This window comes from Pavona decussata, unplaced genomic scaffold (assembly GCF_977016875.1).
Source record: "Pavona decussata unplaced genomic scaffold, jaPavDecu1.1 SCAFFOLD_220, whole genome shotgun sequence".
In the NCBI taxonomy this organism is placed as follows: Eukaryota; Metazoa; Cnidaria; class Anthozoa; order Scleractinia; family Agariciidae; genus Pavona; species Pavona decussata.
Genome location: NW_028145625.1, coordinates 363,898 through 391,686, shown reverse-complemented (window position 1 = coordinate 391,686; position 27,789 = coordinate 363,898). Strand labels below are relative to the sequence as shown.

At 40.2% G+C, this 27,789-nt stretch overlaps 2 protein-coding genes and 1 long non-coding RNA gene across 3 annotated transcripts in view; 2 read left to right on the top strand and 1 right to left on the bottom strand.

Moving 5' to 3' along the window:
- The window catches only part of LOC146459316 (uncharacterized), a 329,226-nt gene that overhangs the window by 198,838 nt on the left and 102,599 nt on the right, over window positions 1-27,789 (bottom strand). The gene's annotated exons all lie outside the window — the stretch shown is intronic.
- The window catches only part of LOC146459322 (uncharacterized), a 49,040-nt gene that overhangs the window by 38 nt on the left and 21,213 nt on the right, over window positions 1-27,789 (top strand). The gene's annotated exons all lie outside the window — the stretch shown is intronic.
- On the top strand, window positions 11,612-21,464 carry LOC146459324 (uncharacterized). Its single transcript, XM_085089680.1, has 7 exons — window positions 11,612-14,147; window positions 15,263-15,346; window positions 15,529-16,431; window positions 16,931-17,042; window positions 17,325-17,586; window positions 17,797-18,073; window positions 19,866-21,464. Exons 1-7 carry the CDS (start codon window positions 14,085-14,087, stop codon window positions 21,180-21,182), a joined length of 3,018 nt encoding a protein of 1,005 aa, XP_084945806.1. The 5' UTR covers window positions 11,612-14,084; the 3' UTR covers window positions 21,183-21,464.

The window sequence follows — 27,789 nt, the reverse complement described above, 5'->3', positions numbered from 1 at the left end:
AGGAGTAAGAGTTGAACAAAAGCCGAGATATCATCAAGCCTTTAGACAGTACATGAAACATGTGTCGACAATCTAGGTAGGTGATTAATTAATCACTCAGATTTAAAATTCAAGTTATCGGATATCGCAGACACTTTTTGAAACTCAGCGTATTTCCTTTTAGTATGAATCAGAAATAGTCAATAAAGCTCACTTTATTAGAACAATGCACTTGGTTTGACTTCTAGAATAGTTATATTACTACATGGAATCTTAAGTTGGCATCTTAATTCATTGCTCCAGCTTCACACCTGACAAGATTAAAAATAAGCTTCTAATCCTTGCGAACTACACGGTTTCAAAAATGATCACTCGATATTACACACGAGAAAGTTTATAAATCAGAGAAAAAGCTTTAACGTCTTCAGGTTCACATGTTATTCCTCTCCTGAAACCTAATAAGGAAAACGACAAACGATAAACAATCTAACAAGATACGCATACAAAAAGCCCCGGCTAAACACACGTTGATAGTATGCTTGCATTTGCGTTAAGTTGACTGTTTTTGAAATCTGTGCTGCTAGTATAAATGGATAATTATCCATCTTTGGTGTTAATGAATCTACTAGCGTCAGTTCCCAACGGCTACTCAACAAACTGATTGACTACAGTTAACCCTTTGTTTTTTAAAAAACTTTTCTATCCCGTGACATTTTCTGTAGTAAAAATAAAATGCTAATAATAAACTAGTAATAAGTCGTTCCAGATTTCGACTTAGGAGAGGTCATGATTCGGCAACATCATCCGATGACACAACGCCATTATGAAAGATGCTTTTCAATAAAAAAAAAAAAAAAAAACATTGGCTTAAGAGTAAATTGGTGAATGGAGTAAAGTCGTATTCCAGATGTGATGGGTTTGTCTTAAAAACAAAATGATTTTATTTATGTCAGATGTTGAAGCATTTGGCACGAAATTGCTTATTGAGGACACTAGCGATGTGGTTGTCCTTTAGTGGTAATCGTTGGCGAGACATGATTTTCCCTAATTAAGATATGAACATACATCAATGAGCTTACAATCTCCGATCGAGATTCCATAGACATGGTCATTGTACAGCGAAAAAAAGCAAAAAAAAAACTTTGTTTAAAGCATACTCAATATGGAAAGACGTGTTAGCCGTTAACCTCCTTGTGCTCGAGGTAAATTAATAAAATGCCAAATTTTTTCATATTGGGTGACAAGAGTGCTGCTAGTCAGAAGCGGCAGGGCAGGCTAGGTTAAGCCAGCAGATACATTCACAAGCCTAGAAGAATTTCAGAACTCGGGAGCTCCCTGGAACTAAACTGCTTTGCACGTTCTTCAAAGTAATATTCAAGAATGGATTCAAAGCGTCTCTTCAACCTGTCGACTTTGTTGCTGCTTGTGATGTGCGTTTTGGTGGACTAGGGAGAGGCTTTTGTAATACGGCCGCCAGGAAGAAGGAGACGAAGATGCTCCAGAAGCTAAGGCTGTTCAATGAGAAGGAGTAAGAGTTGAATAAAGGCAGGTGTCATCAAGCCTTTAGACATAAACCATGTGTCGACAATCTTGGTAAGTTATTAAATTTATAAGTACCAAAACCTTTTTAAAATCATTAAATACACTTCCAAAATAAGCGTCAGAGAACGTACAGAAACAAACGAAAGAGAAGAGCATTAGTAGGAAGAATTTCAGCGATTTTCCCCACTAATTCGTTTATAAATGTGGATAAAACTTCGCTGGGTATTTGGTTCTTGTTGTATCGTTGTATTAACAACGGGATTTAAGATACGTTCAGCTCATGTCGGTGAAAATCTGTTCGGAAGGCCTAAACGACCTTGGAATCTAAAATTAAATTGTAAAGAAAAACATTTTTTTTTATCAATAAAGCCATTTGAAACATTCGTGACACCGGGGGTTTGATTCATATCGGATAAGAGAAGGAAATTCGGCAGGCTAAATTGAAGGGTAGGCTTCTGATTCTTAAAAATTCAGCTAAGCAAATCGGAACGGATAGAACTATGTTAGCGTACTCTGAATCTCTTATTAAGACCTAGAAGCGATCTTGGAAAACAGCCAATGACGTTGAAACAGGCTGTTCGCTGGTTATTTGGTTCTTGTTGTATTAACAACGGGATTAACAATATGTTTTCGGGAAACACAAACGTTTAGTTTAGTTTAGTTTAGTTTATTGTAGTTAATTGCAATAGTGTAAACGTTCGGCCGGCTCATGTCGGTGAAAATCTGTTCGGAAGGCCTAAACGACCTAAGAATGTAAAATTAAATTGTAAAGAAAAACCTTTTTTTTATCAGTAAAGCCATCTGAAACATTCGTGACACCGGGAGTTTGATTCATATCGGATAAGAAAACGAAATTCGGCCGGCTAAATTGAAGGGTAGGCTTCTGCTTCTAAAAAATTCAGCTAAGCAAATCGGAACAGATAGAACTGTGTTAGCGTACTCTGAATCTCTTATAAAGACCTGGAAGCGATCTTGGAAAACAGCAAATGACGTCGAAACACCATTCCAGTTAAATATTCTCGTTTGTAACGTTTCCAAACTGTAGGTTTTTACGACGCTTTGGCCGAACAATTTGTGTTTCAACTCGGCCACAAAAATGTTTGCAAAACGGGGATCAGACAAACACATATTATGCGATTGTTTCAATATACAGAACAAGTAAAAATTCGCCACCTTTGCAATATGTAAAAAACAACTTATCTATAACCGATCAAACTCTCGCCGTTGTACAACGGCGAAGTGAATGCCTATGTATATAAAGGACACTAAAATCTCGCCGTTGTACAACGGCGAGTTAAATGCCTATGTATATAAAGGACACTAAAATCTCGCCGTTGTACAACGGCGAGGTAAATGCCTCTCAATTTAAAGGATTGTACAATGGATTTGGAGGAAGTTCCTTCCACTGAATTGGAAAAAAAAAATCTTTGAGAATGAGTGTTTGCATTTCTCGCAGGTTTGGGGTGGGAATGGGAGGGTTGCTGCTATAAAATTATCGTATGCTTTGCATACTGAAGTTATACCCTCCCCGTGTGGTATGTTTGTATATAGGCTTGTAACGTCAATCGATACAAGGAATTTACTCTTGTTGAATTTCGTTTTTTCATTAAAATTGATAAAGTCTGTAGTGTTTTTAGGATAAGACGCTTGTGTTTTAAAAATACGCTGAAGTAATGTTTCAACAAATGATATCAATATTCTGTCTGTCACAGCCTGATATAATTGGTCTACCTACCAAAGTAGTTTATGTTTTTTGTAAGGGTGTAGATGGTATTTGTGGTCGATTTCGCCTTTGAAGAAACCATTTTATAGTCATGTCATCTATGTAGTTGCCATGGTGTAGTTCTGAGATCAAGCGAGACACTTTTGTTTGTGTCGGTATGACCATGGGATTGTAAACAGGCCTGACGCTTGACGTTTTGGTTATGTTTGGCTATTTTTATCTCCGCAATTTGTTGTTTGACCTCTTCAAAATAGGTTTCTAGGGCAACTGATGATTGAACTGGTGGATCCTAGTTTGATTTCACATAGAGGGAAAGAATGGGTTGATTTTCTCCGCGGAAGATCTATTCGCCTTCCAAAACGTTTGAAATCCTGCAAGAGTTGGCGTCGGATGTTAATTTTTGTGATCACGCGCGTGTTGGTATAAGTTTTAATCCCTTTGACAGGAATTTGATCTCGACGTCTGACAAGATGTTTTTTCACAAATGAAAAAGTATGAAAGAAAAAAAAAATGAATTAATTAATCAATAAAAAAGAGACCCCGACCCCGCATTTTACAGACACCCTTAAAGGGGTCTAGCTTTAACGTCTTCAGGTTGGCATATTATTTCTTTTCTGAAACCTAATACTGAAGGAAAACAACCAACGATAAACAATCTGACAAGATACGCATACAAAAAGCCCCGGCTAAACACACATTGAAAATATATGCTTGCATTTGCATTTAGCTGACTGTTTTTGTAATTTCTGCTGCTAGTGTAAATGGATTATTATCCATCTTTGATATTAGCGTCACTTCCAAACGACATCTCTACAATCTGATTGACTACAGTTAACCGTTTGGCTTTAAACTTTTCCATTCCGTGATATTTTCTGTAGTAAAAAAAAAAAAATAGTTATAGTAAATTCGTTCCAGATTTCAACTCAGGAGAGTCCATTCGGCAACATTTAACAATTATTCACGAGGGCGAAGTAAATATTGGTGAATATTCACCAATATTGACTGGGCCTGAGGCGAATAATTGTTTTAGTATAACTACTCAGATGATTATCAAAGAAAAATAAGAACCGTCCGAAAAATGTCGATTTTGTTTGTTTGTTTGTTTGTTCGTTTCAAATTGTCACGCGTCAATGAACAGAGACGCGCAGTCTGCCGATTACAAGCTCAATCGAAATCACATGCTCACTCGATAAACTGCACGCGGCCTCAAGCAGAATGTCGGTATTCTTTAACTGCCCCCATGGATTCCATGGATCCTATGCAAAAATGGCTGACATTCTAATATTCTTTTGTCTGCATTCGGTGTTTCTCCCAGATGGGACGACGGCTTGTGTTCGGGAATGATTGCCGACTCGTGAGTATTTGCGAGACCTTGTTCCAAAGAACGGTAATGGGACCGCTTAGGTGGTTGTTTGACTGGATCGCTTTCATCCCGATGATGATATGCCTTTAGTTTTTCCTTAACTTCGGCTTGTGTCAAGACTTGTCGTTCGGCCTCAGCCTCGGCTATTTCACCTTCAATTTCCAGTTGAGGCTTTTTTTTTTATTTGAAGCTCATGCAATCTTTGAAGCGTGGCAGCTTTCGCTTCTAGAGCAGCCTTTTTCGCGGTGGATCTCGTCTTTGCGCTTGCCGAACTTCTCACTGATGAGCAGAACCATGACCGCGTGTTGAACGTGTCAGCAAATCCAGCATTACTCGCGCAATCCTCGGGGAGGATATGAGCAAGTTTGCACCTGTGAACAGTCTACGAGCATTAGGTTTTCTAAGCCATGAACTAATTTCTTTTTCAAATTCCGAAGCTAGTTGTAACAGCGAGTTGTAATATCTTGAAGACTTTTCACGTTCTTTTTCACTTTTAATCCGCCTGCGTTAAGCCTCGTGACTGGTCTGAATCTAGTAGCATTCGAGAATTAACAGAGAAAGGTGAAGAAGAAAACGTTCGGTGACTAAAACAAAAACAAACAAACGCTTTATTGGCGCTTACCCGCAAAAGAACTGACATCTCTAAACTAATGAACAATGAAAGCAATCTGGAGGTCAGTTAACGGAGCTTGACAGATTATGTCAACGCTTTGAAGACTGTTAAAACGAGTATCTTTATGCGCTGTCATCACCGGAAGATAAAGAAGAAGCGTCGGCGCATTTTGGATTTAAAGAAATTGAACAATCTAAAACAAGAGCCAGGATCAGCCCTGCTCTTTTTTTTAGATTATTTGCTTTATAATTTTTTTGTTGATCAGATCCTTTACTACAGGATCCAGTACTTTTATGTTGTCGCAGTGGCCCTTGCAAACACAGTTTACTACTGTTTTTTACTTTAAGAAAGTGACATTTTCGAGTACCCAAAATGGTAGTCAATTGGCTTACTGCGTTTGAACAACGGGTCAGCGATCAATTTGATAACCTTTCTGGTCGTTATTCAAAGAAGTCACGCTCCTCCGAATCTCGAATCTCGAAAAATTCATCTTTGTCGTCGCGAGCGAAAGAGAAAGCCAAAGTTGCCGAATTAATTGCAGAACGCTCTATGCTAAAACAGAGACTTGAACTCAAGGCTGCTGGGGAAGAATACCGTCTTGACCGTAAAATTGTTAAAGCTCGAGCGAGGAAGCGTGTTCTGGCTGAAATAGAACAACAAGACGATGATATGGACCTTAACGAAAACCACCTACTCTTCCAGTAACACTACCAACACTGCCACGCAATGTAACGCCGTCGTCGGAGCAACATGTAACGCCATCTCCGTCAGGACCGGTAACGTTACCAGAACCGAAACACAAAAAGTTGCTCTAGAGTTTTTGCCTGCCGGAATTAAAACCGACCGGCGTGACGAAAATTCCATGCAACAAGTACGTGACGAAGAACTTCAGCAAGAACAGATACAACGGATGGTATCCTCGCAACACCAGCTCCCCACAGCCTGAGGTACCGGAGTCCAAGGTCGATCTCATGGACTACAAGACGTTTATCATGGCCTTCGATGCGCGCGTTCAATCAAAATTAATAAGTAGCGCAGACAGGCTCTATTACTTCGACCAGCACCTAATAGGCGAACGCAACGAACTGATCTGCGGCTGCCTCTAAACTTCGCCTGGTGGAGGTTATCAAGAAGCCCGAAGACTACTAAGGAGTGCGGCGACGCCTACAAGGCCTCCACAGCCTACATGCAGTAGCTTTTAAGTTGGCCAGTTCTCAAGCATGAGGATGGCTCTGCACTTAAACGTTTCTCGATCTTGTTAACGAAGTTTCGTCAAGCGATGAACACCATCATGCACTTGGCAGTGTTGGATCACGCACCAAACTTGCAAGCCATAGTTCTAAAGCTTCCCGCCAATCTGCAAACTAAGTGACGCGGAACCGTAGTCAAAACTAGGCGTAAGCACAACACCGTTGCAGGCTTTGGTGACTTGGTGGAATTTGTGGAATATGCCGTCCAAACGGCAAACGACCCTGTTTATGGTAAAGATGCGCTCACCAAAACTATGCTACGATCTAGAGGTGTCACAGAGGAAAATAAGAAGTTTCCGCCATCCAAACCGAAAAGCTTTAGTTTCGATACCAACCTAAGTACAGCTGCCAAATCCTGCTCTTCACTGGCCGCCCGGTTTTCCCGCCAAAACGTCAAAAACCAAAGATACCCTTTGTGCGAAAGGTCATACGATTTAGATGACTGCGAAGCCTTTCAAAAGTAAACAGTTAACGAGAGGAGGGCATTCCTAGTGGAAAAGGCGCTGTGCTTTGATTGCTACGGCGATAATCACCACTCGAGAAGTTGCAGAAAGAAGAGAGTCTGCAAGAGATGTAGCAAGCCTCACCCTAGTTTGCTTCATCTAGAAGGCTTCACAGTGGCCAAACGAGAAGATACCAGCCATAGGGAAGCTTCTGAGGAGAAAGCAACGAAAGTAACGAACAGGTGTGTGGACATCACCCAGGAAGGCAATGCAAAAGACGACATCCTCCTTCCGACCATCCTTCCAGTGGTAGTAAAACAAAAGGGCAGGAATAAATTGGTGAACACGTATGCTTTCTATGATAATGGAAGCGCAGGTTGTTTGCTCACATAAAGAATCAAAAGACAGCTAGAAGCAACAAGTGCTGAAATAACACTGCAGCTAGGAACGATTCAAGCTCAAAACCTAGTAGAAAGGGCCATTGTCAAAGATATTGTCGTGTCTGATCTGAAAGAAAAAATCCTATCAAGCTGCCCAGAACCTACACTAGACAAGAAATGCCTGCCGATCACAAGCAGATCCCTACTTCAGATATTGTCAGCCGCATCAAGTACCTGAAAGAAATCGCTGGAGAGATACCTGTTAATGATGCTATGCTGGAAAACGGTATTCCTATTGGAAGACACTTCCCAAAGGTCCTTGTCCGGTTCAATGTAGTAACAAACGATGGTGATGGTCTCTTCGCTTTACAGCTCAGCCATGGTTGGACAGTCAGCGGTCCAGTTTATGTAACCGTCGAACCAGCAACGAGAAAACTGACTGCACATCGAATCATTGTCAGAGAAGAAGAGAGTGTCAAGAAAATCATCACCCCTAAGTCCCTTCGAAATCTATTTGAGCTTGACTCAGCGAAAGGGCATCAAGCAACATTCCAGAAGATGTCGGCTACTCTCAAGAAGATAGGGAATTCTTCATTTTAGTCTCCAACGACATCCAACACACAGAGGGTCGCTACGAGATCCCACTCCCCATTCGCCAGCAGGACCTCAAGCTACCTAATAACCGAAAACAAGCTCTCAAAAGAGTTGTCTGGGAGAAGAAGAAGATAACGCAGAACTACAAGTATTGGAGAGACTGCGTGGCATTCATAAACGATATGGTGGATAAAGAATATGCGGAGAAAGTCCCAAACGAATCACCGAATACCGAAAAACGCAGGGCGTGGTATGTTCCGCACCATGGCGTCTACCACCCTAAGAAGCCAGAGAAGATTTGTGTGATGTTTGCTTGCAGTGTTAAGTTTGGAACCTCGCTCGAGGAATAACTGCTAAAAGTTCCTAACCTGACAGATTGCCTGGTCAGGTTGGCGTCCTTACTCGATGCAGTCAAGAGCCAGTAGCCTTTATGGGTGACATCGAAGCCATGCCCTACCAAGTAGGGGTTCCTGTCTACCAACACGACTTCATGCGTTTTCTTTAGTGGGCAGGTGGTGGCTTGAACGCCGAACTAGCAGAATATAGTATGACGGTTCACCCGTTCGGAGCTGCCCAGCTGTTCCAATTTCGCATTACCGCACACATCAAAGGGAGACGAAGAAGAAATTGGAAACGCAGTTGCAAACACACTAACACACAATTTCTACCTGGATTACTGCTTACGTTCAGTCGGTACCAAAGCTGAAAGCAAGGATCAAATTGACGGTCTTTGTAAAGCATGCGCAAAGGGTGGATTTCGACTCACAAAGTTTATCAGCAACCGTAGAAGCGTCCTTGAGCTAATTCCGGAAGAAGAGCGTTCAAAAGACGTGAAAACGCTGGACATCAACTTCGCTGACCTGCCAGTCGAAATGCTCTCGGCATACAGTTGTGCGTTGAATCGGGTACCTTCGGCTTTCGCATTGTCGTCCAGAAGAAGTAACTAACGAGAAGAGGAATGAATGAGTGCCAAGTAGCTGCTTCCAGACCTGTGTAAAGACGAGAAACTTGGATGGGTTGACGAGCTCCGCAATCCCTACCTTAAATGCTGGGTAAAATGGTGAAATGAAATCCCACTTGTCAAACACATGATCCTCCCTCGCTGCGGAAAACCATCAGACTTCGGACAGGTGAAGACTAGACAGCTTCACATTTTCACAGACGCAAGCTCAGTGGGATACTGTACGTTCAGTGGTGTATCAGCGTCTTTGTGACAACAAAAGTCGCATGCATACATTGCTCCTTTATGATAGGGAAAGTACGGCTCGCCCCGATCAAAACGGTGATGATCCCACGTTTGGAAATGACTGCTGCTACCGTCTCCATCCACCTCGGCGAAATGATGAATAAAGAGCTCGACGATAAGCCTGATATCGCACAGCACCACACCGAATCTACCGCCATGTTGCGATATATCGGTAACGACCAGAAACGATTCCAGGTCTTCGTCGCTAACCGTGTTCAACTATGCAACTTTTCTAACCCTAGCCAGTGGAGATATGTGAAAACGAAAGAAAATCCTGCTGCTGATGCTTCCGATGCCTATCCACATAGTGATACTTATTTTGAATGTTTAATGAAAATTATTATATTGTTTCCTTTGAGGTACCTGAATGAAATGGCTCAAAATTCTTGTATTTTGTTGTCCTTTTTGTCATTTTATGATAAAATTAAAATGGAACCCAAACATTCTCAGACAAGTTCGCACTTGCCTATAAAATTTGAATTACAAGCCCCCTCTAAAAAAATATCACAATGTCATTCTGTTAATCTGCCAAGCCCAACTAAGAACTGTCAGAGAGAGCTGCATATATTTTAACTCCCCCATCCCCCAAACCCTCCCGCTGTGCACAATACGTACAAATATAAGCTTGAGGGTCAGGGCTTATAATCGAATTTCATGGTATTTCACCTCTACCATAATTGATCAAGGTTGCCAGAGGTATTCTTCTGAATAATACAGAAAATATCGGTTGCAATCTCATGGCTATAGACAGGTAAGATGGTTTCCACCTTTTCAACAGAAGTTAATTGTGTTAAGTGTTGTATGACTAAATCAATCAATTCAAAGACCCACACTACCTACAGTACTCCTTCCCAGTTCTCGTTGCAGGTTGACTCGGTATCGAGGATTTAAGGTCCATTCTGATTTGGGTCTTGACTTCAGCATCAAAGGTAGTTTTTTTCAGCTCTTCACCTGATGGATCCTGGAGAAGATGAACAGCACTTGGTTGCTCCTGGGGAATGTCAACGTCTATGTCCGCAAGTGCTAGTGCAAACTCACAGCTATCCCACCTGCACTGACGACTGTGAAAGTCACAGCAAATGTGGGCAGGATCTTGATTGTTGGGAACATAATGGTCAAAATAGCTGAGAATCATTTTCCTTATGCATTGTTTTGATTGCACAAAGTTATTCATTACATCAGACATGTTTTTTTTTTCTGGATTTGGAGATATAGTAGGAGTTGTAACAGATATCTGCCCTGGCTGGGAGACCATCTCTTCCAGCAAGGCCTACTTTCTGGTAGTTATCCTCCATTGTGTGGGGGGCTCCAATTTGGATTACTTGTCTGACATTGTTACAGTCGATCCCAAGGTCGAATGCAATCGTCACAAAAAGTATGCGGCGGATACATGTCTCCTTCACTAATTCTCCAACAATGAGATTTTGTTCATGCTCAGGGTACTGTGCATGGTACTGGCTGAAAAGACTTTTTTGCTAAAGGCAGTGCAGTAGAAGGGTAGTACTGATCCTTATCCATACTGTTGCTGAAGTAAAGGAAACATTCGGCACCAGTTACTAGGTTTCGATAAATTAAGGCTAGTGGCATTTGATTATTTTTAGTGTTCCGTTCAACAACAATGGGTTGTAAAATTGATTTCAGTTTCCCACCTCCTCTATTGGGGCGAACATGATACGCATAGAATAGGTTTGCCCTGTTTGGGTAAGATTCAACAATAACTGGATCAGAGAACCCCAGGGAATCTATTATACCACTCTTGGTGGCTCTTGTGGCAGTTCCTCTGAAGACCAGAAGTGGTACTGCAGGGAACAAATTGGACAGAACACCAATCTTCCCTTAAGCTGGCCTTAATATGCATCTTAGAACAGAAAACAAAGGTATTTGTTAAGTGTCTGTCCATGATACAACCAGGCAGGACCAGGCAGGAGGTGATAATACTCAAATCACCGATTTGGCTCAAACTTGGCAGAAAGATTAAGTGTCATGAACATATTCATGTGTTAAAACATCAAGTCATAATATTTCATTTTACCAGAGTTATGGGTAAAACCTGAAAAATGGCCATTTTGGCGCAAATTTATGCATATTAATTAGTCAAACTCAATTGAGTGGTTAGACAAATATAATTGTGATCTGGAAATAAAACCCACTGAATTGTCTTCCCCATTGACCAGGCTTGTAGCACAGTGCGTAATTTCAATCGATACCTTCGATGTCGTTATTTGCCTGAACCTGAAGTAAGAGGCTGTTTAAGTCATTTTCACGAGAACCTCAAATTCGGCTTTTTTGTACCCAAATATCTCCGATGGCCAACAACCTAACTATGTAACTTAATCATAAGATTGAAGAGGCATATCATAACCTTCAAAATACAGAAAAAAATTTTGGGCAAATGAATAGTTTGTTTGTATGAAGCAAATATGTATTACCACCTGAACGATCAGTTGTCGATTTCATCAAAATTCATGTCGCAAAAAAAAAATATTTCAATCTTCTAACTGAACATGAAAAGACACGGAATGTTCAATGAAGTAGTTTCTGACAATAACAATGACAAAATTGGCGATATAAGTGGGTAAGGATTAGTTTGACCAGGCTATTAACAGCTAGGTTTCCCCTCTTTTCATACAAATATATGCCTCCAAGAAAGCTTATTTAAAGAGGTAATCTCTTTCAAATAATCGCACATTTAGCATAGTAAGAGCTAAAATTGGTAACGGCCGATACATACATGTCTTCTCAGTGCTTCAGGCTCCATCCTAGCAAGCGTTTTATCTCACAGCCACCGTACGGTAGAATCGAATTAGCCGGCTTGATCGTACCTCGATTATTTCAACAAGCCACCCGTTATTGTCATCAACTGATGAAAAATGTGAACATACCGATTTTGTTTCCAAAAATGTGCCAGGAAGTGAGGTAAATAAGCTCTCATAAATCCATTTAGAATATAATTGACATCAAAATCTGGTAAGAATATGTTTTCTTTTGACTTCGCCATTTTGGAGTAGCGTTTGTGAGCCTGCGTGCTGTCTGCGGTTGTCAAACACCTGTTATGTTTTGTCTTCGCGTGGACGTTCGCTTGTTCGCGCATCTTTCGCACGAGTTTAGATTGGATTCGAATTAAACAAGCGCGTTAAAATTTCGAACATGCCACCTCGAACACCGAGGCCTCTCAAATGCTCTATAGGCAGAGGAGAATCGACACACTGTGGATTGTCACCAAAATATCCCCTTCTCAAAGAATACATCCCCATTGCTTCATGCAAGAGAGATATCAAACTCCATCTTAAAAATCTGAAAGTATCTGGAAAATCCGTTTCGTCAGAAAGTGAACTGATACTCCTGAGAACAGGGCACTTTAATGAACAAGGGGAACGTATGAGAGTTTGCCCAAAGCATCGAGACCTCCTTGGACTGAACTGGCGCCCTTCTCGCTTTTGTTTGCACCCATTGCATGGATCAAGAAAAGGAAAATGCGACAGGGGCGTATCAAAGAAGATAATGAAGGGGTGGAAGAAACTCGTTCCAGTAGGATCAGGTAAAGAATAAAGTTAATCTCCTTATCACAATTATATAGGTTCAGGACTGTGCAAACAACGTAACAATAGCAAACTTTGCGGCACTCGTTCGACGCTATTTTGCGATGGCTCGGAAATTCTCACCCGCATTACCTAAAAACAGTAGCTCAAAAATATCATCAACATTTTTATGTTAGTGGAGAATTATCGTTCGGATTTTCGTAGTAGTAGTGAAATTCAGTGTGCAAAGAAAGTCGAGTCCGATGATTTTTTTAACTTCCAGGTAGATTTATGTGGACCGAGAGCCGTTTTTCAAGCTGATCTCACAAAGGGAAATGTTTTGAAAAATAAGTATCGCATTACATTTCAGGCCCGAAATGTTTCCTTTGTAGTCAAGTCCACCCAATCTTCAAGTAAAAATAATTTGAAATATGACTTAATCTTGCTTAATAAGAATTATTTCAAAGAAGGTTAGTTTTCTGTGTTATGCTTCACTATTCAATGAACGTACCAAAAAGGTTTTGATTGTCCGGGGAGAAAGCTATTCAGTTGCGTTTGTGGTGTTTGCGTTGTCACGTGCATTTCAATAAATTTTACAATGTATTAAACAGTTGATGAAAATTTATCGATCAGGTCGTTTTGCTTTCTCATAAATTATCGGATGAAAATTGCGAAAATGAAACAATTTTTTGTCTTTGAAACCTTATCAAAGCTGACAAGATCTAAAAATGTTCATTTCACCAGAAATTTGCATATGGCACTTTCCGCTTTCGCATGAAAACAGACAGCCAGAAATTTTTTTTTAGAAGACCAATCTTCTTGTTGTAATACCTTTGTATGGGAAGCAAAAATATGATGAAAGATGCCAAGTTTTCATGTATGCAAAAAGTTGTGATTAGAAGTGAACGTTTCAGCTAATAAAAGCGCTCCTTTCAGCTGAAGACATTTTCTGGCGGGAAATATTTTTTTGGCGGCAAAATGAACGATCAAGTTCTGACTGCGCTGTTGCCGGCAGCTTTCCTCGTTGTTGTGTTAGCCTGTCTATTGGGAATTTGTTTAGTTTCAAACTAGTTTTTCTCAGAAGACGTGCGTAGATTACAATTAATTCCAAATTGCCAGATGTATGTTAGTCATCCACGTGTTGCACGTGTTGAGATTCATACATTTACATCACTTGTTTCTTCATGAGACCTTACTCTTAGTATATTATATCTGGTTCAAGTACGTTCTAATGATTACAATATGCGTTCGATGTGCGACGCTTGTACTCACGAATCTACGCTCGACGCGATTCATGCCTTCCGCCGTACCGTGCGATTTGAAGAGAAGAAAGCTAAATCCTGTATTGTTTTGTTTATTATAAGTCAATTGATTGTTTGTTTTATCCTTCGCATAATTCGTTATGACTTTGTAGACGTTGCCGTCAGCATCACATGGATATATTCAAAGCGGACACACCCAGGGAAGAAAACGATTATGGTAGCACTCCCAAATTAGTAAGTCTGACAAGGAGATCCATTGAATGAATGACTAATGAACGAACGAACAAATGAATGATAAATGATCGGTTAGTCAGTCGGTCGGTCGGTCGGTCAGTATGCCACTCTGTCTGACCGACTGATCGAACGAACGACAAAACGACCAAACGGGCAGACGATAGGCTGGTCGAATGGACGAACGATAAGGTGGATGGATGGATGGATGGATGGATGGATACAATACAATATTTTTTACAATACAATATTTATTTTGCCATATACAACAATTACAGATGGAAAAAAAATGACGAAAATTGACGAAAGAAAATAAATGGCGAGAAAACCTGAAAGAAACCACGAGGCTTATAAAGTCAGGCTTCCTCACTTTTAAAAAATAGCTATCTTATATTAGAATTACAATATGGACTTATGATAATTAACTTTGACCGCGCACACGTACACACACACACACGCACACACATATTAAGTAAGTTAGTTGAGAAATACAGCCTTACAGAAGTTAATACCTAGAGAGAAGAAAATCTTTAAGCTTTCATTATAAAAGAAGCGGAGGAGGGAGAACTAGTTATGTCAGAATTTAGCGAATTATAAAAGTTTGGACCTTGAAAGTAAATTGAAAACTTCCTGATGTTCGTTCTGCACAGTGGCAAGCGGAAGGACTGAGCATTCTCACTATTATAATTATGGATTTGACTATTCAGTAAAAAAAAGTTATTGAATTTGGAAGGGAGTGTAGAGTTCTTGAATGAAAACATAAAAGTACCTAATTGAAACGAATGGATATCATGAAATTTTAAGAGTTTAAGTTCCTTAAAAATAGGGCCAGTGGATGAACGAATGAACTTCCTTACCTAGTTTTTTTTTACCTTTAAAGGAAAAAAATGCATACGTTGCAGTTTTTATCTGTAAAACCATGAATTGACCAAGTCGCACTTACGTAGCACCATATTTTCTATTTATTAATGACAGCCGAAGTGGCCTCTCTTATAAGACTGGTGGTTTCTTGAGGTCTCCTCGCCGTTACCTTAACTTGTAAATTGAATGATTTTTTATTTTTAGTAAGGGAAGTAAATGATGATGATGATAATGATGAAGTCTTCATTTTACCATAGGAATCGACTGGCTTTCATCAGGATTTTCCGAATGCATTGCCAAAAAATGAAAGTCCACAGCAAGGAAACGACAGCAAGGAAAAAGTAATTTAGTTACATTTTCATTCAGAAATACGCTATAGGCATTGTAGAACTTTGAAAACTTGTATGACTGTCTAAGTTTACTTAACGTATCCTAAATATATTTTGCCATTCTACGTCGATATTTGATATTTGCAAAACTGAACAAAAACTTGCAAACTAACTTCTTATATGCCTGCTTTCAGATTTTGGGGATCGTTTTAACACCATCAGAGGAAAATATCCCTTGCCAAGAGAGTCTTATCAAACAGTTTGAGAACCTGGAACTGGAGAATGATCCTTGCCAGACAGGTCAAAACTCTGTGAATGAAGCAATGGAAGTCTCGGCATGTTACAGTCCTGATATTTCCGGTGATCATGATGAAGAATGGATACCCACTCCGCAGATAAAGACTAGCTTGTCTTCATTAAACGGGTTCATAAGAAGCATCAGCGAACGTGATGTTAGCCCCGTCAGGGGACAGTTACATTTGCCTGTAAGTAAGGTGTCCTCAATTACCTCTCGATACTACAAGAGAAAATCACAGGAAATCTGTCGAGCAGTCTTGGATTGCATAGCCCCAGGTCAGTCACAAGCCTTATTTGAACTTATGACGAGCGAAAAGGTTCAAGATATAGGCATACCGAAACCTATTGAAGGTAGCTTGGTGCAACGGCTAATAATACTCTATGAGGAGACAAACTCTTGGATTACGAAACAGGAGATTCTGTCAATATTTGTTCAGGATTACTCCAAGTCTCAGCTAAAGGAAATGATACCAGGCTTGACCAAATGGCGCATTGACGAGGCACGAAAACACGCTGCACTTGCTGGGCCGGGACGACGAAAAGAAATACCAGAAGTCCACCGAACACGTTTGGATCCTGTCAAAGTTGATCATTTTGTTGATTTTATCGCAAGTCCATATTACTTGCAAGACGTGGCATACGGCACTAAGATCCTAAAGTTGTCAGACAAGCAGACATTGGAAATTCCCAATGTGGTACGAACAGTTACTGCCTCGAGGCTTGTTGATTTGTACACCTCATTTTGTAAAGAAGAGGAGTTCCAGCCTTTAGGAAGGTCAACACTGTTTACCATACTGAAGGTAGGTGTTATGAACGAGAAGACTTGGCTGGGTGGGGGGGGGGGGGGGGGATTGTGTGAAAAGGTAGACGCGTTGAATCAATTTTGACCTAACTATGGATTTGGCGGCACCAAACCTTAACATGCTGCTGCTGCTGATGTCATTCCGTGTTGTGATTGCATTGATGCAGTGTAGTGTTTGTGTAAGTAATTCGTTGGCCACCGAGGCAGATGCAAGGGCGGGGGGGGGGGGGGGGGATGGGGTTGGTTGACGCATTCTCTATGAACGTTCAATTTCTTTATTTTACTTTGTTGTTTTACAAAGGTACCTACAGATAAAGTGCACGGGCAAAGCTCGCTGGACTGTGTACCGCGGAAATTTCCCCACCCATTGTAAAAACCGCTGACTCGCAGATCCCTTTGCAAGTTACAAGGGCAACATTTCTTGGTTCTAGGCCTTTTTTCTTCCCCCTGTTCAACATCTTGGCATTAGTATCAAGTATTTACATTGCTTCCTAAAGGTTTGCGCGGCATCTGAAAAGAAATGTCTTGCTGGTTTAGACAACACCGCTACAGAAGGAATGACGGCAATTCAAACCTTGCACGATGTCACTGAGAGATTATCTAAAGCAGGTAATAAAACTGTTTTTGCCTACGAATTTCGCCCCCCTCCCCCTCCGCCCCCTGTGATACCCGTCATGCAATTACCATCCTTAAGTAATGCGTCGCCAACTAAGGGAATTTGAAAACCCGTCTTGCTACCTTTGTCCTCATCATGTATCCTTCTCAAAATGTGCTGAATAGCGTACATTTTTTTAAATAGCAGTGAAATAGAATAGAAGCTGTAAGCAATATGGTGTTCATTTTCATTTATCAGATTAAATCTTATTGTCGCATTGTTTTTATCCTAACAAGGGATGCCAAAGACGTGGGCTATTGACTTGCAAGGAAAGCTGAAAGCTAGCAAAAACTACCTTAAGACAGATTTTAAAGTCCACATTACTGATGAAAGCCGCAGTACTGATCACTGCAGAGCTCATGCTTTATCTGACAGTATGCCAGAGTTCCAACAGAAGTGCTTTCACGAACATAATGAAATTTGTGATCGCTGCGAGGCACTGGAAAGTTCACTTACAGAAATCGAAGTGATTGTCTCCTCTGAACAAGTACAACTGAGGTACACTTTTAATCGATTAAGAACCAAGTTATCCTATTAAGCGCGTTTATCTTGTGTTGCGGAGACCGCTGTTGTTTACTTTTAGCTATTATTATTTGGTGTGAGTATCAATAACGATTTAACTGCGGAAAATGTGATTCTTTGGAGAATTAGCCGCTTTTGAGATGTGTTCACATGAGAAAACAAGACAATTATTTATTCATTTCCTAGGACAGAAGAAAAAGAGGAAATTGCTCATGACGTTGAGTATGCTGTCAAAAAAATCCAAGATTGGAAAGCACATATAATGAGAACTGCACACCAAGAAGCTGCCAAGACCAACATCTTGAATCAAATGAAACCTACACAAGTGCTAGTTATCATGGATTGGGCCATGAAGTACTTGCCAGTGCGTTTTAGAGAGACCCAGGCAGAATGGTACGGCAAAAAGGGGCGGCCCTGGCACGTGTCTGCGGCAATTACGAAAAATGACGAAAACGAGATTGAGGTAACTAAAATTATTTTAACAATATCAATGTCGATAAAAGAATATCAACACATTTTATTAATTCAGAATATGCGATGCGCACTGTGATTGCTTTCAGGGTGGAATGCATATGATTGAGTAGTTCCAAGGGTGGACACGTTGAAACTTTGCTGTTCACAAATGGCTCGGATACTCGGTGCAACATTGCAAGCAACATACTTGCAATGCGTGTCCATCTCTGACGCTACTTGGCTATCATTCCATTTCGGAAATGTTTTGCATAATTATTTGTGGAGTGGACACCCAATGAAACGAATGTTTGGAGTTGCGCCACATTTCAAAAAGATTTTATTTCATAAAAAGGAAAGAAAGTAAGCAAGCAAGCTTGCTCGACCAACGCAACGAGCGATGGGAATCTTTGATTAAATCGCTGTCATTCATCAATTATGCCTTCAAAAATCTGATAAATACAGTCGAACCTCTTAAGTACGGAAATTTAAGGGGCGGGGCTAGGTGTCCACATTATCTATAGAGGTGTCTGCATTAACGAAGTACAATTTACATGAAATGTGAGTTCTCTCGGACCAGGTGAACTGTCCATAACAGGGAGGTGTTCGTATTAACGTGGGGGGGGGGGGGGGGGGGGTTGCTAAGCAGAGGTTCGAACCGTATCAGGCAAGAGATGTATTTTTTAGTTTTCTAAGTGGAAGAGACTCTGAAATAAGATTTCCTAAAACGATAATTTTAATAAAAGAAACGATGGTCGACAGTCAAAGAAAAGCCAATTTAGGTGGATTTTTCATAGCCTGCGAATACAGCCGCCTCTCATTCGCGTTTCGCACGCAGTAGCTGGAGCGAATGAGAGGCGGCTGTATTCGCAGGCTAGATTTTTCACTGTCGCGTAACTTTTACGTGCGTAAATGCGTATAACTCAACTGGCTTCATGTGCGTTAATAAAATACTGCAGAGACGATGAACTGATAACGCACTGTTAGTAAGTAAAATAGAAAGACAAACAGACACAAAGCTTTCCTAAATGAAAATTTTTAGTCAAAATTGACAATCAAACCTTTACTTTTTATTCATTTTTCTGTTACGTCGATTACCAGTAGCGCTTAGGCATCAGTTCGACAAAGTCTGCAGCGTCACGCGCCAGTCATGATCTTATGACCTCTGGTGAAGTTTCCTTCGCATTGAATTATTCGATCTGTTTGTCATAGCGTAATTTCTTCGCCGTGAACTCTCCAATTTCCACCGTTTGAACTGTCGAGTACTACATAGAAGTTGTTCTTTCGATTTACCGCTTTAGAAAGGTTTGTTTTCTTTCTGAAAACGGCAGATTAGAGTCTTAAATTCATGCATGTGGCCGCCATTTTGAAAAACCTTTAGGGCCCAGATCGTGGCTAACGTCTCACTGTTAGGGATGAGTTGGTCCCCTCCTTCGCGATATACGCGTCGATAATGGATTTTGATTGGGCTGTTTTTGTTGAAGACATACAATCAGAACAATAGATCCCTTCTTGGAGAGAGCAGAGTATAAGTCAGGTTTAATGAATAAATTAATGTGCAGATTTGTATCTACCATGGAGAAAAAAAAAAGGATACCAAGCCAAATCTTAGACACGGTCTGCCCTCAGGGCATCCCATGTAAAAAGCCATCATTTTATGCAATCGGTGTTCCCGAACTCCTACAGGTAATCAGCCATTCAATTTAAAGTTAATGCTACATCGACCCAAGCATCCCACGTAACGCTCTTAAAGGCGTCTTGTTATTCAGCAAATTAGGCTAGTTTCTTTTTTCCTTTATTTTTAGGTAAAGACATTTTTCCACGTCTTTGACAATTGTATCCAAAACTGGTTTTCTGTTGCTTCAGTTATTGAAGATGTCCTAAAACAACTGAAGCAAACACATCCCAGAATTAACGAGGCATTCTTGAGGTCAGACAATGCTGGGTGTTATTACTGCGGGCCACTGATGCTAACAATTCCAGGGATTTCAAAGAGGGTGGGAATCCAAATCAAACGGTACGATTTCAGTGATCCCCAGTCTGGTAAAGACATTTGTGATCGCCGCATAGCGACCATGAAAAGCCACATGCGCAGATACTTGAACGAAGGAAACAATATCATCTCAGCATCTGACATGAAGAGGGCCCTAGATTCCTATGGTGGCGTGAAGGGCTGTCGTGTGTCTTTTGTTAGTGTAGATACAAGCAAGCAAGAAATAACACAGCACAAGTGTACAGGAATCCAGTCTTTCAATAATTTCGAATTTCAAAGGTTGGGAATCAGGGTATGGAAGGCCTACGGGATTGGCAAGGGAAAGCTAATGCGTACACAAGATTTAAAAACAATGTCGAATCCACAAAAGGAAAATGGACTGATTGTGCATGAGAATTTTACCAATCCGGTGGTTAATACAGGGGAATTCAAGAGGCTTAAGAACATGGCAAAACATGACACGCGCGATGAAACATCGAAGGGAAACGTCAATAATGATCATTATGACGACCAAGACCTACAAAGAGGATTTGCATGTCCTGAGGTGGGATGCGTTAAAGTGTTTGTCTCGAGCAAAAACTTGGAACGGCACCTTGATTCAGGAAAGCACTTTTATCGCATCCATAAGGAGGGTGTGTACGATACTATCAAGCGAAAGTGGCAATCTAAATGTATAACAGTTGGGTCTGTTCAAGTTTCTACAAGTGAAAGGTGTCAAGAACTAGCTAATGGTCGTGAGAAGGAGAAAGAGTTGTCTCCTCAAAACCGTGTGAAGGGATGGGCCTTAAAAAAACCTAAAGGTGGTGTGCGATTTACTCAATCTGTGAGGGACTTCTTAAATCAGACATTCCTAAAAGGCGAAGAAACTGGACACAAAGCAAATCCAGTAGAAGTGTTATCTCGACTTAGAAACTTGAGGACCACTAATGGGAAGAAGAAAATGTTTCAAAGATCCCAATGGTTAACCGCCCAGCAAATCGCAAACTATTTCTCCCGAATAAGTGTCCTTCATAGGAGTGGTCGACGCGTGGAGAATGAGGAAGAAGAAGCTGAAGAAGCCACTATGGTCGACGAAGTCTTAAATCGACAGCGATTAGCAGAGGAAATAATCATCAACTTAGAGGCATGAATACGCAGTCAAGTGATTTTAGCTTCAGCCCTGGGAAGTTCGTGGTTATGATTTCTATGCACTTGTTAACATCCACAGATTTCCCTCTCTTAGTTACGAGACTAAGAATGTGATTGTCTTAAATAATGACTACTCCAGGCCTGAGCAGACAGTTCAGTCATAAGGCCTCTTCTACCAGATTCATTCTCTTAAAGGGTTTAAGTCCCTAAATTATAAATACAGAAACAAATGTAAGGCATTTTTTATGTAAGGTCTAAAACCACTAAACATAAACATCCTCTATTTCGGGGGAAGAACAGCAAGTGAATACTTCCAATATTGAATTACCCATCACCCAGTTTATATTTCATACTCAAACCCTAGTTCAATGGCCACTGCAATTCCAAACAAAAAAAAATTGAAAAAAAAAAAAAAAAAAGAAAATGTCACAAGATAAGCGCCTTTTATGTCCCACCTATCGGAGCCTTTTGTCCCCATTACACCGAAAGCTTTTCATTGTTCCCTAAGATATTCTGTCTTTGTTCCCCTGTTTCTCAGTTGAAATTGGCCATGTTCCTTTTTCCCTTAAACCCTTTTGGGAGACACTCTCCTTAAGGTCAGAGCTTTTCGTCTCAGCTAAATTAAAACTAGCGCAGGCTTTGGGAACGACATTGATTGAGCTAAACCATGTCAAAAAGTCCGCGCATCGTGTACATCTATCACTGATGCAAGCTAAGGGCACTTGTCAGGCAAACAAATTTTTCTCCCAGTGCAAAAGATTTGCTCCAGATTTGCTGGAAGATTAAATGTGGTTAAATACCGTATTTCTACCATTTTTTTAGTGTTTTGACAACGTTGCCGTCTCGGACGTACAGTTTGGCAACCGGAAGTCTTATTTCCTGTTAATTGGCGCAATTTTACTCCTCACCGCGGATATGAAAACGTTAATTTTGACGTCTGTAGGTTGAACTGGTGATGTCGTAGCGTCAAAAGGGAAACATAGAACTTCCGGTTACCATTGTGACGTCCGGGGCGTCAATGTTTCTGTTGCTTAAGGGATGGCCTATTTATTGTCTTCTGTCTTTGCCTCTGGTTCAAGACCAGCAACGTTGAGAGCACAAACAAGGCAACTTACTGCTAAAGTCACGATCTCCGTGGTTTCATTTTTTCATAATCCTTTTTCTTGTTAGTCTTGAGCACTTCGGTTATGAATGGCTTGAAACTGATGGCCTATTAGGGCGTAGGTATAACTCTAGTGTGTTGGGCCACCTTTTATGTTGAATATCAACAAGCTGAAATAGCTTTCAGTTTTCTTGATACGTCTCTCTAACCCTTCTAGGCTTATCGTGTTTTCGTTAAGCGGAGGAAATGTGATAAAGTTTGTTATAAATTCTATTAAAAAGACAATGCTTTAGCTCCTGGCGCAACAGCGACAAACTTGTGTCCATAGCCGCTGACCGCGAAGCAGGCCCATAATTTGGCAACCAAGATGGCGGATATAAACAGCGAATCCTCTCATGTCAAGCTTAGATGTCAGTTATGTTCTAAATGGATTTATATGTAGTTATTTACTTTAATTTCTGTTCATTTTTGGAAACAAAAATGGTATATTCTGATAATTTTAATCAGTTGATGGTAATGGCGGATCCGTGTTGAAAACATCGAGGCAGATAGACGATACGATCGAGCCGGCTAATTGCATTCGACGATGGCTGTGATACAAAATGGTAGCTAGGATGAAGCCTGATGCACTGAGAAGACATGTATGTATCAGCCATTGCCATTTTTAGTTCTTACTATGCGCTAGTGTGCGACTGTTTGAAAGAGACTACCTCTTTAGATAAGCTTTCTTGGAGGCAAATATTTGTATGAAAAGAGGGGAAACCTAGCTGTTAATAGCCTGGTCAAACTAATCCTTACCCACTTATATCGCCAATTTTGTCATTGTTATTGTCAGAAACTACTTCATTGAACATTCCGTGTCTTTTCATGTTCAGTTAGAAGATTGAAATATTTTTTTTTTTGCGACATGAATTTTGATGAAATCGACAACTGATCGTTCGGGTGGTAATACATATTTGCTTCATACAAACAAACTATTCATTTGCCCAAAATTTTTTTTCTGTATTTTGAAGGTTATGATATGCCTCTTCAATCTTATGGTTAAGTTACATAGTTAGGTTGTTGGCCATTGGAGATATTTGGGTACAAAAAAGCCGAATTTGAGGTTCTCGTGAAAATGACTTAAACAGCCTCTTACTTCAGGTTCAGGCAAATAACGACATCGAAGGTATCGATTGAAATTACGCACTGTGCTACAAGCCTGGTCAATGGGGAAGACAATTCAGTGGGTTTTATTTCCAGATCACAATTATATTTGTCTAACCACTCAATTGAGTTTGACTAATTAATATGCATAAATTTGCGCCAAAATGGCCATTTTTCAGGTTTTACCCATAACTCTGGTAAAATGAAATATTTTGACTTGATGTTTTAACACATGAATATGTTCATGACACTTAATCTTTCTGCCAAGTTTGAGCCAAATCGGTGATTTGAGTATTATCACCTCCTGCCTGGTCCTATCGTGGACACGCACTTAATTCACTTAGTTCATTCACAGGCATGCACCTCACCCACTATCGGTTACTCAAGGGTGATTTGTTAGATTGTTTAAGAGTAACCAAGGACTGATATACTACAAAACAATTCTGGTAACAGTGGTGATTTCAGCAGGTGTTCCATGCAGATGCTAAGGAAGCAGATCAAAAATTACACAACCCTTGCAAAATGTTCAATTATCGCTTTTTCTTACATCTGGGTCATCATACTAATATTGTACAGGGAACCTCTGAATGACAGATTCTATTTGCTATCGACACAAAACCAAATGATTTTTTTCAGTAGGACTATAGTTTGAGTTATTAGCAAACATCTAGATCTTGGAAGGAATATGTGGCTGAGGCTGATTGCTCATCAAGGGACTGTCTATGCAATAGCAAAAGCCACTATTGATTGTTTACAGAGTATATATTAGCTTAGTTTAGTTTCTTTCCCCCAGGTGTGGAATAGGGCCACTTTTATAGAATGTATCGAATACAAAATAATCAAGAAATGTGTAATTAAATAATAATTTTATTCGGAAGCCTTGATAAATGAAATAAAAGATGATAAATCAACAACATTCTAAAACAGCTTTTGAAATAGAATATATAAATACCATTGCAGAACCAAGTGAACCTTATCTATGACTATCGCTTGCACTCTCCTCTGAAATTCCTCTCCCTTTAACATCGTCGCCACAGTTTTGTTGCCCACAAAACCTCGGGATGACCAAACAGCAAACTACATTTGTTAACATCTTTTGGGACCGTAACCTTCTGCTCTCCTTCAACTTCCACGATCCTACTTTTTTTTTTAATACAGACATTCATACAGCCTTTTAACTTCTGCAACTGATCCCGGAACAATGCATCTAACGGCGACACAACGATGACTATCTAGTCTTTCTGTTTACCTTCACTTTGCATAAGATCAAAAATCCCGGGCAACGCTTGATAACGGAGCGATTTGCCAAGACCCGCTGGCAACACAGTCAGTACATCCCTTTTCTCCAGACAAATGGCCCCAATCGCATAGTACTGCTCCTTTTTCAATTCTAGGTTAGGATTTCCTAATTTTGTCACAGAAAATTCAATACCATCGTGGAATACTTTCTCTGTATTCGTCACTATTTTGTCAAGATGTTTACGCTTGGGCAGTTGAACCTCATGACAAGAATCTTGTCATCCGAAACGCTTTTTCCCAGAGTCTCTTGTTGTCCGTTCTGCTGGATAAGGGTAACGCGGGCTCCGGGAACGAGATTGATATAAATATAAATCAGTTGTCAGATAAAAACACAATACTTGGTATCTTAGAATGTAAAGATTGTTTATTTTCGTAAATCATATTTTTTAATAGCTAAACGGCACATATATAATTGTGAAATTGTCGAAATCAGACCTTTAGCTTTAGAGTATTTATTGCAAGTTTTAAAATACTTCATCAGGTCGAAACTAAAATCGCTAAATCACGAGATAAATCGCCAGATAGATTAGCTGTTCATTTAAATAAACGGGGCAAGTAAATCAGCAGACACAACGATTGATGATTGTTGCTCATAAAAAGAAACAAAATAATAATGACAGCCATAATAATAACGCGTCGTGGCTCCATAATTGCTGTCCTTTGTAGATGTATGTGTGTGCGTGTGTGGAGATCTGTACTAGTAATATTTTCATTTGGGAATCATTTGGAACTCTGTTACAAAAAAGAATGGAACAAAGACTATTAAAATACAAAAACATGTATTTAGTTCTTGTTTTTTTTTTATCAAAAAGCATCTTTCACAATGGCATTGTGTCATCGAGTGATGTTGCCGAATGGACTCTCCTAAGTTGAAATCTGGAACGAGTTATTATTATTTAATTTTTACTACAAATAATGTCACGGAATAGAAAAGTTTAAAAAGAAAGGAATAACTTTCGTCAATCAGATTGTAGAATAGTCGTCGATGGGAACTAACGCTAGTAGGTACATTAACACTAAAGATGGATAATATATCAATATGTACTAGCAGCACAAATTACAAACACAGTCAACTTAGTAAATAGAAGAAAGATCAGCGCAGTTAGTACGCAACTTAAGCAGCTGCAAAAGAAAACATAAAAAAATACAGGCTTCAACGGGTTTCAAACCCACGACATCTGCGATGCCGGTGCAAAGCTCTACCAACTGAGCTATCAATCTAACTGGCAGCTGGTCATTCTGTGAGTTCGCAATATGACCGTGATGGACAAAAAATTCCTTCATGGGTGACTTCGGCATTTTGCATTCAAAAACGGGAAAAAACTTCAGCAAAAAGTTTAACTACAGGTGGCAACAAGCGAACCAGCTGACGAATAAGATTTGCTTACTTTTTTTTTGGGATTGATGTGCAGCTTAAATTTGCATAATGGTTGCAACACGCTTTCTCGCTCCTGTTCTATTCGTAACTTTGGGTCTACTACTGATGGCCAAGTGGTTGTATTTTAATTAAGCAAAGTAACAAAGGCCCCAAAGGTATATCTGGATATTTTAATTGTAACTCTCAAGCGACAAATGACGATTTTTACCGCGTTGCTGCCGTCTGGCAATGCTACGTACGGGCAAGCAAGAACAAGACGATCGACAATACTTATCTACGAGGCTCTTCAGTATTTTTCAAAATGTTGCTATTTCTGGGCGGAGATGTTGAACCGAAACCTGGTCAATGGAAATTTCCCTGTGGTATATCCTCGAAGTCTGTCAAGTCAAATCAAATGGGGACTCAGTGCGACGAGTGCGAGCAATGGTTCCATGTAAGACGTGATTGTTGAGATTTATCGCATGACATGTACAAGATGCTAGCAAACTCGTCCTGATCCTGGATCTGCCCTCTCTGCGGATTGCCAAATTTTTCAAACTCATTCTTCGAAAATTCGCTGATTTCCTTGGGCTTGCCAAATGGTTTTGACTCTCCGAATAATTGCGACGCCGAAGTTTCTCCACCTCAACCAAATTGTAAACAAACGCCGACACAGGCGCCAAGGAAATTGAAACGCCTGGTCACAAATTATCGGAGCTTAAAGATCAAGATTGCAGACAATGCGGCTGTAATTGACGAACACAAGCCTGATGTAATTCTTCGCAAGCAGACTTGGTTAAACTCAGATATTGCAAGCTTGGACATCTTTCCGGAAGATTATACCATATTTTGAAAGGATAGAGTCAATGGACGAAACGATGGCGGAGTTTTCGTCACGAATTAAAAATTGTACGCCTTTCCTTCATAGAAAAAAAGACTTATCAGAATAAATTTTTCATCAAGAGAAGCTTCAGTTGCCTATTTTCTTTCTATTTTTGTTGATAAAAAAAGTGACAACTGCGTAAATCTTGCGTAAAAGAACACATGTCCTTGCAAGTGGAAACTGAATTCTCCCTTTGTAACGCAGGTATCAAATTTTCAATTTTGTTTATTAGACAATTTTTAAATGGCAACCAGCGTATTTTACTCTGGAACTTTAACTACTTTAGACCAAAGGGGCGTTCTTTTACCCTGTAAATTGGGTACTTTTACTGCGCATGTTTTTGTTTTTACCACTTTCCACATAAGGTGAATGCTTGGTAAACCTCTGGTCGACTTAGAATCAACGGGTTACACTACGTTGCTGAAAATGTGATTAAACAATTAGTTTATGAGTCAGCTGTGCGTTCATCGAGATATGAAGCACTTGGGAAGTTTGGAGAGCACTCAAGAAGCTAGCGTTGCTCGAGGCGCACGCATCTTTCGTGCTCTCCAAACTTAACGAGTGCTGCATATCTCGAAGAACACCCCTGACGCATGAACCAATTGTTAATAATAGGGTATGTAGAATTGACGGAATTTCGCGAATTTTGGTCCGAAAGTTAACTGAACAACGAGGAACAAAACTGTGTCCGCATTTATTTAAAATGAAAAACTTCTTTCCAGGCGGCCTCGGAACGCAACACGTTTCCAACCTCTTTTCTACTGGAACTTGACAGATCTATTAAAAGAAAACCAATTGGAATACGGGGAAATGCCCACACA